Consider the following 11981-nt stretch of genomic DNA (forward strand, 5'->3'; position numbering starts at 1 on the left):
GGACCATTTTAATTAACGGAGACAGAGAGGGTAACGTAAAGCATTCAAGATAAAGCTGGGCCCAATATAACTTTGTCTCTTGCAAGTAGCCAGAAACGTGGCAATCTTTCAGAGGCTGCCTAATGAATTGTTTCAAGTTTTCTTCCAGGATTTTGAAAAGGAAAGTCACACTTACTTATAAAACTGTATTTTGTTGCTGATGGTCATTTTTCCAGTGGCAGAGTCAAAAGAAGAGCAGGGTCATACGTGGAAAGTGTCAGGCGGTGTGCTCTGTGGGTTTGTCCTTGTCTGGGGAACCTGCTTTTGGAGGAGTCAGATGTCCCAGGATCCGAGGGGCGAAGGTGAAGGCATGCACAGAGAGGACCTTTCCTCGCCCTGCCAGGGTGGAAGCGTGTGCGGGGCCATGGCTCACTAGCTGCTGCAGCCTCTTGTGCAGCCATGTCCCAGTAAATTGTTGTTACGTCCGTCTTGGAGTTTCTCATGGCTCTGAAGGGATCCTCTGCTGTCCATGCTGGAAGTCTGTCCACTTTGATCCTGCTGTCTTCTTAATCTGCCAAAGGTTAAAAACATTGATATAGCTATCGTGTGCAGGTAACTGTCTCAGAATGACAGCTCTTGCCTGTCCTGTGGATAGCCACATACACCTGTGTATAAAACAAATTCCTGTACCATTTGATCTCTATTAACTCCTTGAGCTTTATAGCTGCCATTTCTTCTAAACATTGACGATTGCTTCCTCCTAAATATGTGCAGCTGGGTCTTGGTCAAAGACGGCTCCCATTAAAGCCTATCATAAATAGCTAGCAGAGGAGTGTGCTTTCTCTGGCTTTAGCACCTCTGCTCAGACTGTAACTTGACAAAACCTCCAGGTAGCTCGAGGCTGATGGGAGTTGTTGACTGGGCACACAACAGCAGTAAGCAGCTGCTCCCCTCTGCTCTCCTACAAAATTATCAGTAACCTCCACCAGTACAAGAGAAAAAAACATGAGATGAAAGTATATTCAGTATTATTCTTGTTCTTCATATGTTGTCAAAGCCTCCTAGGTAGATTCAAGGAACAACAACAAAAAAAAAATCCTACGTTGTTTAAAGTCATCTTCTTTTGACATCATTTTCTAGACAACAGCAACAGCCCTAGCTGCACCTGCACTCCCCACCAATCGTTTTATCATCAAGCTTCTCAGCATTTCTGCTCAACACTGGTATCAACTTCTATGATTTTACTGTGATTCATGTGATATTCAGTGTTTTTCTCCAAACACAGACACAATGTAAGTACTTTCAAGAAGTGTTTAAAGATTCATGGGGAAGCTATGAGGTAGAGACCAATTTTTTTTTAAAACATGAACAGCTGCTGTTTTGGAGGAATTTTTCTCTGACTGTTTGTTTTCTCAAAATGAGAAACAGCTGTTGATGTATTCCTGAAAAAGGCACCAAGAGTTGGCACCAGAGACACTATGGAAGAAGCTCTTTGTTACAGTGATTATAAGTGGTATATATGATATACTCCAAAAAAACTTTGCAAGCAATATTGAATATGTAGAAAATACTCAATAATGGAAAAGCATGCAAAAATGAAATGCAAAAGGTCAGTTTCAAAGGGTAAAATACTTCCAGGTGGCATAAAGACTATAGAGATGCCATACTGAAGGCTCAGAAAAGCACATGAAAGGACATGAAATAGCTGTCATAGATAAGCAGAAGAATAAAGGAGGCTATTTAAAGTAAAAATAATGAAAACACTGTCCAAATAGGTTAAATTTAGAAGAGCACAAACATTGGCACATTAAATAAAAAACTTTAAGATAGACTGAAAAAACAGATTAGCTGAACAAATTGCTAAATGCATTTACCCTGATGGTAATTTTTTCAAGTGCACCAGAAATAGGAAGGCTACCAGTGTGTCTACAGGCCAATGGAGGACCGAGATATTAGAGGAAAGCACAAGAAATATGAGTCCCTGGCTGCAAAGCCAATGAATTATCTTCACCAATGTTCATGACAAATGAGCTTAGGGACATTCCTTTCTTGATGAGAAATTTGTCCATCATCTCCAGTTAAACCATCAGTCAAACAGCTTTAGAACCAGTCGTTCAAATGAATGTTGACAAATCATCAAGACATTGAATTTTCACCCAAGGACTCTAAGAAAATTGAAATATATAATTTCTGCACAGTTGAATGGAGTATGTAACTTATTGTTGAAACTGTCTTGGCACCAAGGAATGGAAGACAGCAACTGTGATGGCATTTTTTTTTTTTTAATAAGGGCTTCAAAAGAGATCTAGGAGACTACCATGAGAGTAATTGAATCAGACAAAGTCTTGAACCATCTTAGGGTCTGAGCTACTGGCCCTTACGAGACTAAGGTATTTAGTCAACAGAAAAGGCTACAGTGCTTGGAAACTCATGTTGCAAACTGTGGGTTGCAGACATGTGCAAACTGCTAAATAGCAGAGTGAGACATATTTTGACTCTATGGAGATCTCAGAAATCGTTGCGTTGGTCTAAGACACTCAAGTGCTTTCTCCCTGAATTTGTTTAATATTTACTTGGTTCATAAAATGCTGAAAAAGAAGGCATTTACTGTACTGCTAAAATGAATGGGGAAATAAGAAGTCTCTCAATAACAGCATAAAGCAGGAAAACACCAATTTTTTTTTTTTTTCAAACCACTCAAACTGGCACAAAGGCAGCATGTAAGGAGGACAGTGGGAAAGGAGAGAAATGAAGCCCATGCTGAGTTGAAAAGATACCACTGACCAGCCTTGAACTGCCCATTCTCTACAGAGGTGGTTTCTATTGTTGATTTCCGTTTATTTTCTTTTATCCTGTCCCTACTCCCCAGGTCTATTATTGAACCATAATTAGATTATGGGGGTTTGGAAGTGCTAAAGGAATAGCACTGTTTTAGCAGTGCTTCATTGTATTCCCTTTTCAGCCATTTTCTGTTTCCGTATCTAGATTCACTATCCATATTTACAAACTATCAAAATAAACAATAGGTTATTAACCTGATGATGTAGTAAAAAGTTAACTGTTATTTAAATGTTTAATAATTTATCAATCACTTTATTCAGTGATTAAAATTATGTTAAAGACTTCACTATAAGGGGCTATAATGGGCATGCTAACACCTACTTACCAGTGTGTCCTGGGGTCTGGGGAATTGGACTCAGAATCAGGAGATGCTGATTCTGTTTCTACCTCTGTCACCCTTTGGGCAAATTACAGCCCTTTTCTATGCCTCAGCTTCTCTCTTGACAAGTGGAGACAATGTAGGGGTGAAGCTGAGGGCGAATTATATTTGTCCAGAAAACTCACGTGGTTTGGAGCTAGTCATAAATCTGAGCTGGGTAAGTTGTGGCTAAGAAATAGAAACAAAAAGAACATTGAAGCCATGCCTGGACTGATGAAATCTTGCGTTCTTATCAAACCCAGGCCTGCAGGAGATTTTTCTGGATAAACTGGTGACAGAGCATGCATAGGCTTGTACTTGCAGCTCCTGATTAGGCAAAGGATGCAATGAGGAGGAACATGCCAAGCAACATGGGACTTTGCTTGTAGTTGCACATCAGATGTTGAGGCAGCTGCTGCCAAGAACGATGGAAGCTGAGAGCTTTGTGCCTCTAAGTACTGCTCTGTGCCTCACAGGACTGAATGAAATGGGGAATGAGAGTCCAGTGTCTGTGATGATTAAGAAAAGAAGGTGGCATATATAATCAAGCAAAACATAATTATACTGCATATGTAATTATGCCTATATGCATTATTGAATATATAAAAATACAAAAGTAAAGAGAGCAGACTGGCTAAAAACTAGCATGGAAAATAAAATACTGAAGCAAAAAAGACTGTTACAACTATGGCAGGCCAGAGTGAAAATCACAAACATCTAATGAAACCCAGTAGCAAACCTGGGGACCATCGGGAAAGAGCTTACAGCTCAGCCTTGTTCACTAGGTGAAGAAAAATATTGAAAGTTTGTCTTTAGGCTCCTTGGTAGGATAAGCTCAATGAAAAAGGATGAAAAGTTGCAGATTCAACATGACTGTAAAAATTTCAGATTTGCTAAGAGACAAAAGCCTCCTCCCAAACCACTGCAATTTCAGCAAAAATAAGGCAATTGGTCTGTATTTCAACCTAGCTCCAAACTGCAAATAGGCTCAGGTCAAGACCTAAACAAATCTCACCACAGCAGCTGTGTGTGAACAAGCAGTCTCTTCAGCTAAAATGTTGGACAGTTGCAGAAGTGAAATTTATCCCTTGTTTGTGCATTCTTGATTCCTTGGTGCCATAACTGGAACACTTTTCCATCAGATGTTCTCAGCTTTTCAAAAACATGGGTACCTCGACACGGTTCCTGTAATCATGGCAAAATAAATGCAGTCGGGGCCATTCTGTTTAAAAATGGCATCAGTGCAATAAATCATAGAATCATAGAACCATTAAGGTTGGAAGAGACCTCTAAGATCATCGAGTCCAACCGTCAAACCAACACCACCATGCCCACTAAACCATGTCCCTAAGCGCCTCATCTACACGTCTTTTAAATACCTCCAGGGATGGTGACTCACCCCCTCCCCTGGCCAGCCTGTTCCAATGTTTAACCACTCTTGCAGTCAAGAAGTTTTTCCTCACATCCAATCTAAACCTCCCCTGGCGCAACTTGGGGCCATTTCCTCTCGTCCTATCGCCAGTTACTTTGGAGAAGAGACCAACACCCACCTCGCTACAACCTCCTTTCAGGTAGTTGTAGACCGCGATGAGGTCTCCCCTCAGCCTCCTTTTCTCCAGGCTAAACAACCCCAGCTCCCTCAGCTGCTCCTCATAAGACTTGTTCTCCAGACCCCTCACCAGCCTCGTTGCCCTTCTCTGGACATGCTCCAACACCTCAACATCCTTCTTGTAGTGAGGGGCCCAAAACTGAACACAGTATTCGAGGGGCGGCCTCACCAGTGCCGAGTACAGGGGGACGATCACTTCCCTCCTCCTGCTGGCCACACTATTTCTGATACAGGCCCGGATGCCATTGGCCTTCTTGGCCACCTGGGCACACTGCCGGCTCATGTTCAGCCGGCTGTGGACCAACACCCCCAGGTCCTTTTCCGCCAGGCAGCTTTCCAGCCACTCTTCCCCAAGCCTGTAGCGCTGCATGGGGTTGTTGTGGCCAAAGTGCAGGACCCGGCACTTGGCCTTGTTGAATCTCATACAGTTGGCCTTGGCCCATTGATCCAGCCTGTCCAGGTCCCTCTGCAGAGCCTTCCTACCCTCGAGCAGATCAACACTGCCGCCCAACTTGGTGTCGTCTGCAAACTTACTGAGGGTGCACTCGATCCCCTCATCCAGATCATTGATAAAGATATTGAACAAATCATTTGTAGGAAACTGCTTTCCAGTCAATGACTTATCTTGCCTTTAAGCCGACGCAGCTACAGGCTGTGATAACTTGATAAAGGCCCAGGGAGAATGAATGGCTTGATGGGGACTTAGTTGTGGATCTGAACCAGGTAGCTGCTCCTTTGCTGAATGCCATTTACTCAGAATAAATTGTAATATGGCCAGCTGCAGATGAAAACAGTGAACAAGTGGTTCTAGTGGATAGTCATATGGAAAAAAAACCTCCAGGGAAAAGAGGATGAAAATGAGTTTGAACAGTCTCTATTACATTTATTCTGTGACAATTCTGTACAAATACATAAATAGTCTCAGAGGCAGTTATGCTGAGAATTAGGAGTGGTTTTGCTGAACCAACAAAGAGATAAGATGAGTTTTCCTTCCCTTCACCATTGATCCATGTAATATTGATAGTGCGTGACACTGAGCATTGAATAACCTCTTCTCCAGCAGTGAGGAAGAGAGAGGCTGTAGCAACCACTACAGGAAAGCATCAGAAAAAGTAACTGACCCTTCAGTCAAGTCTTGGGCTTCATCAGTATTTCTGGTAAAGAGAAAGAGTTTTTGTGAGCTATGTAAAGGTTTTTAAGACTCTTATTATCCTGAACACTCAGATATTATAGTAGAGCTCCTGCAGCATTGATTTCCAATGCTGGATCTTGAATCAGATATTTGTCAGTGGAAGGGCATTCAAAGGACAGGGAAAAATTTTTGGTCCAAAAAAACCTACAGCAATATAGACCAGTGGCATCAGGTTTACAAAATGTAGCTGCTCTGTTTGAGAGCTGTCTGGAGGGTTTTACACTGCCTGTCACTCTTGTCTGTTTGTTCTGGCCAGGCAATACCTCAGTGCACGATAACACCTTTGTGCAGCTGAGGTACTCACCAATGGGTCTTGCCATGCTGTCAGTGTGAAACTGAAGCCTCAGTAATGCGAGGTGTTTCAAGCAGTGGGCACACACTCAGCAACCATCGAGGATAGAATTTCTACTGACAAAAAGAGAATTCAAACCTGGCAGAACTACCACTTCTCTGAGAATCCCACACGTACCATGTCCTACAAGACACTCTTTTTATTACAGAAAATTTGCAGGTGAGTTTGCCAGTGTTGCAAACCCAGTGTCCTGGGCGTGGAGGAAAGAAAATGGTCTGAGTGGGCAGTGGAATTTACTTTCCCATTTCTAGATTTAGCATTTTACCTTGGCCTATTGATATTTCAAATACTTTGCTGGAGAAACAGATGCTTTTGCTTTTGGTTTGGGGAAAAGGTGGGCATAGTAAGATGAGCTTTAGAAGCTGTAGATTTATTGCAGGAAAAAAGTTTGGAAACTTTTACATCCCTTGAAAGAAGCCCTGAGGAGTAGATAAAGCTGTGGAACATTTATCCCAGTTATTCTTTACAAGGAAGGGGGTCTGAGGTCAGAACAGACCCAGCATGTCTATGCTAGTTCTTCAAATTCATGAATCCTGGGGGACAGCTTTCTAAATAGTTAGAAACCCACCTCAGTTCTATGATTTAGCAGCTACACATAAGTAATGCTGATGTCTTGTCCAGATGGCCTTGCTAGAAGGTTAATTACAAACATGTCTGAATCAGGAGAAAAAAATAACTGATCTATCATGGGGAATGACTGTGCTCAGAAAGGGATTATTTCAGCTACATGTCTCTCCGCATGTCACTGTCGTTTGTCTACTGGAGCACAGATACAGAAGTTACAAGGGGGATTTCAGAAAAACAATAAAGACCCTTATGTCCAATTACTATATTTTTAGAATATCGGTTGATAAATATGGACTCTTTGAAAGATATTATTCTCTCAAAATACTGCACTAAAAACTTTTCATTCTCAATAGAAAAGGTCTAGCAATGAAATTTTGTAGTTAGAAGAAGCCAGAAAGTGACAGACATAGGCATTGTTTTGTTATATCCTGGTCATAGGAAACAGAAACATGGAAGTTATGCCATGTAACTAAAATTGATGGATATGCTGAAGTTGTAAATATTCCAGCCAAACTAAAAATAATTTTTACAGAGTGTTATAATGCCATAAAGGTGGACTCCATAAAGCATGAGAGGCCCTACTGTAGCAATATCTCACAGGGATACTTGCAGAGCTGGGAATACCCAGCATGTCTAGGCAAGATAGTGGGTAGTTGTAGATAGCCAAGGCATCTTGTGATAGTGAGACATCTTGGCCCTGAGGGCAGGCAAGGTGTCAGTTTGGTGCCCACTGCTATTGCCCACTATTTGTTTTTAATTTTAGTTTTTATTCAGTGCAGTAATGATACATCAAAATTTGTACACAAACACAAGCAAAAAATTCCTGGGTGAACACATCTGCTTCCTCAAGGTGGTGGTGGTGGTGGTGCTTTAACTCTCCCCACCTCACCACTGCCTGTCCCTGATGACAACTAATCTGTCTGGATGATAACTAAGCACTATCTTACCAAATGGTCCAGAATTTGCTTTCTAAGGAGATGGAGATAGTTAGTGGCTGGTTGTATCCCTCATCAGAACTGGATTCCCTGCTCGGTTACACATGAAACAAAGATGAAACTTTCAACTCAAACATTTTGGTAAATTTGTAGCACTCTAGAGCCTTTATTTCCACTCAAAAGGTGTAAAAAGAAAGACTTAGTGGGACTTTGGAGTCTAACTGTGGCAATAAGACTTGCTTATTTCCTCCTTGTAGAACAAGTACAGAGTATATCCCTGTGTTCTTCACATTTTGGAATGATTTATGCAGAGAAACTTGTTCTGAGAAAGAACAGAAGGATTTGGACTCACACTGTCGCCTCGAAGTCCAGCATCACCCTTGGTATTGGTAACCTGGAGTGTGATAGAAAGTATGAACAGAAAGCTGCTGGGTAGCTTGAACTTTATATATCTGCATAACCATCATGAGAAGACATATGTTTTTGTTTACCTCTCCAACCTAAATAATGAGTGTTCAGTGGTAAGTAGGTGGTAGACAGGTGAAATCGAACAATGTTGGTCATACCAGCTCATTTTCTGGATCAGCTCAGCCAGCAGCCCCAAAAAAACTCTGTTCCGTTGATTTGACACTGAGTAAAAATGTTCATAGCACCACAATCGTTCATGCTTTAGCCAGAAAAACAGAGTCACTTCCCCAAGCTCATGCAAAACCTTATCTTTTGTAGAATCCCTTATTTAAGCTTTATAGGAGCTCATGCACATCAGTAAAAGTGCACATAACTACAAAATCAGGGCAATTTTTTCGCACTAATATGTAGATCCTGCAGTGTGCACACGTCTTTTCAAAAATAATGGATTATATGCATGTGCATCTTATACTCCACTTTGAAAACTTCTCCCATTATTTTTCTGCCATCATTTTAACATCAATTGCAGGCAATGATTGTAGAAATATTGATAACTGAGCATGATTTCTGGGACAATAAGCAGCTTGGCTTGTCATGTGGCTCCACTGTGGGGAATAAGAATTGAATTTGATACACGGACACTTAATAATTTTCTGCCTGCATTTTTAAAGGTTTCTCTTATAAATGGGTTCTTGCTGTGTTCTATTTTTGGAAAAATTGAAGAAGCTGGCAGCATTTTACAATTGTAAATGAGTGTTACTCTTATATCTCCATTATTCTGCTTACTAGTTCTCATCTGCCAGGTTTTCATTCAACTACTTTTTTTAGTGAAAAGGTAAAATAAAGAAGAAAGAAGTGAGCAAAGCATCATGACCAGGTTATTTTTAACTGAATAAGCATATTTGGGAAGAGTATTCTTACTTTTCAAAACAAAATAGCCACCAAGTGTATCAGGAGTGAAAATTCCTGTATTTCCTTTCTTTTTTAAAACGTTAACAAAAATAAGTTGAGTTGATCAGAACTTCAGGAAATTTGCTTATTTTACACTCCATCCATAAAGAAGAACTAACCTTTGCTCAGTGTAAATATTAAGGAAATGTACTAACAAAAAAGAACAAATACAATACTCCTGGATTTTCTACATCCTGTTGGTGTGAGCTGCAGATCCCGTCTTGCCCTTTCATGCTCAGGTTTGCTTCCCAAGGAAAGCAGGGTGCAGGGTGAGGAGTTGGCATCTGATTAGGACACATGAACAGAGGTAAGTCTCTGGCCACATTCTGCGACATTCCCCAATTTGAAAAGTGCTCTGATTTCATAGCAACATATGTCAGAACTAATTGATACAATAATCCTGCATAAGATTAAGTTACCTGATAACCTGAACGTCTGCCAAACTATTCATCCACTTCCCATTCGCCAGCGGTACCCAGGAGTGCTCTCATGACAGGCAGCAAATAAAGTTCTGCGTGGGAATGTCATTTCTGTATTTTAGGCATGGGTTAAATTCGCAGCAGATGATAAAATGGTGTGGGGATTGATGCCTGGAAGCTAAGTGGCACAGGCTGGCTTGCATCCTTATGGCTAAGCTCTCTAATCTTCAAACCAGAGCTGTATTCCAGCTGCCTATTAGGCAGCCTTTTGTCTATGCTAACCTCTGAAACATGAAGGGAATTGCTTCAGAGAGTGATTTTGGCCTGGGAAAAATTATGCCAGAGACCATGCCAACAACTGAGCAGTACGGAAGATTTCCTATATTCTGCCTTTAAAAAGCAGGCAGAAAAAAACAATGAAGGTGAAAAATGCAGAATAAGAAAAAAAGAGTAGAAATGGAAGAAGGAGAGTTAAACACTTGAAAAATGAGGAAGGAGTCAAAAGAATCCCAACTGTGGAGATCTAATTAATTAACCTAACTAATTATTTAGGTAATTAAAACTATCTCCAAAGACATCTGTATATAGCTAATGTTCTTTTTATTAAAAAACCCTCTTTACAGCTAACAGAGGAGCAGTAACCATGGCAGAGTTAACAGTGGACTTTGCTTTTCTTTAGCTTGTGCACAGAGTGATCTCAGTAGTGCTTTCAGGAAAACAGAAATCACTGAAAGGTGTATGAATTTGCTAAGCATTTTCAAGGAAACAAGGAAGGCACAATCTTGCTCTGTGCCAGAGGAGGCTTGGGGCAGACCAGGGCAGACTTTAGGACCGACTGGAGCAGACTCAACACTTATCACTCAGCAATGTTAGCGCTGAGTCACACAACTCCAAACTGAAAATTAGAGCCTGTAATCTCAGATAATTTCTCTCCCTGCCCCGCTCTAGAGAACAACATGTACAGAGCAGCTTTAAATGAAAGATAACACTACTGTGTGTTTGTGTGGTAGCAGGTATATATTTTGGGAGACCTGGTCCAAGTAATAACCTCATCAAATGACTAGCAAGAGTGGATGTCATGAGTCTTAAGCTCTTCCTTGATAATGTTTACACTTACAACTTGCTTGTTCTTGGCCTCCTGCCCCTATGGTTAGGTACATATGGCTCAAATGCAGTTGCCCCACAAGTGGTGTTTGGTGCAGTACGAGATGCCCTTGATTACCTGTCACTCAGAGAGAGCAGGCAGACACAACAGCAGACCACAGGTGACCTGTGCCTGTTGGACTGGCAGCTAGGCATTTAGTTTTGCAGAAATGAACTGAGACCACAACTGTGGGATGGATTTTATGCCAGCTAACTAGAGACAATGGAAAGATTAGTTCAGGCTCTCTCTACAGAATAGATAGAGGCACTAACATAGAATAATTAGTTCCAGTCTAAGTTATCTAATATATGTGTCACAGATCAACCTTGGGAGAAACAAGTCTCTCCTCGCTGACTACTAAAGAAGCTTAAACTAAATAAATGAATTTTAAATTGATTAGTTTAAAGGAATACACTTGTTGCATCTCTAGAAAAATAGAGATACCTTACCACAGATTCAAGTCCCTTCCTGTCTAGCAGCTGTATAAGCTCACCACATACTGCACTGCTTAGCAGACCCAATTTGCTTTTGGATTAGAGCTAATTTACACCCACACTGTTCAGGCGTGCAGAAATTAAGTAGTCCCATCAGCCTGGCACATAGCACATGCCGATAAACACTGCCAAGAGCTGGGTAATGAAGTCACCAAGGAGCACAGGGGTGCAATCGCCTGTTCATCCATGCAGACATGCCTATAGCATATTCAGGCTCTGGGTCTGCCAGCAGTGGCTTTTCTGCATGACTTGGGCTATATCTTGAAAAATACTTTGTCATCTAATTCCCATTTATTTCAGACACATTTGAAAATCTTGCATACACCCTTTGAGGTAGGAGTTGTTCTGCATCTAACCAAGATTTAACTCAGTCTGTCTTTGACCCCAAACGTGTACTCTTAGTACTGACTGCTTCGATGGAAACAGTCATAATCTCAGGTCTGTCTTCCTAATACACTGTGAAGTATGTGTTTTGATAGCTCAGTAGATTACCATGTAATCATTCAAATAACTCTGTTTTAACTCCATTTAAATTTAAATGACTGAGGCACAGACTGGAAGTTATGCTTTATTACAGCTGAATGTGAAAAGTAAAATTTTGGAGGAAGTATCCCCATGTAGCACAGATGTCTTCTTGTACCACTGACACTCATGACATTTACTCCCACCTTTTCCAAAAATCCTTGGGGACATATGCTTACACCATGGGTAATTGATTCAGTTTGATAGTTC

At 41.1% G+C, this 11981-nt stretch overlaps 1 protein-coding gene across 1 annotated transcript in view; it reads right to left on the minus strand.

Annotated features, from left to right (window-relative positions):
- Positions 1-411: 411 nt before the first annotated feature.
- Positions 412-11981, minus strand: part of STK32B (serine/threonine kinase 32B) — a 171790-nt gene continuing 160220 nt past the window's right edge. Inside the window, exon 12 of the mRNA XM_009328893.1 lies at positions 412-550. Coding sequence (XP_009327168.1) covers positions 412-550 — 139 coding nt within the window. The remainder of the gene's footprint in view (positions 551-11981) is intronic.

This window comes from Pygoscelis adeliae, unplaced genomic scaffold (genome assembly GCF_000699105.1).
Source record: "Pygoscelis adeliae isolate BGI_AS28 unplaced genomic scaffold, ASM69910v1 Scaffold66, whole genome shotgun sequence".
Taxonomy (NCBI): domain Eukaryota; kingdom Metazoa; phylum Chordata; class Aves; order Sphenisciformes; family Spheniscidae; genus Pygoscelis; species Pygoscelis adeliae.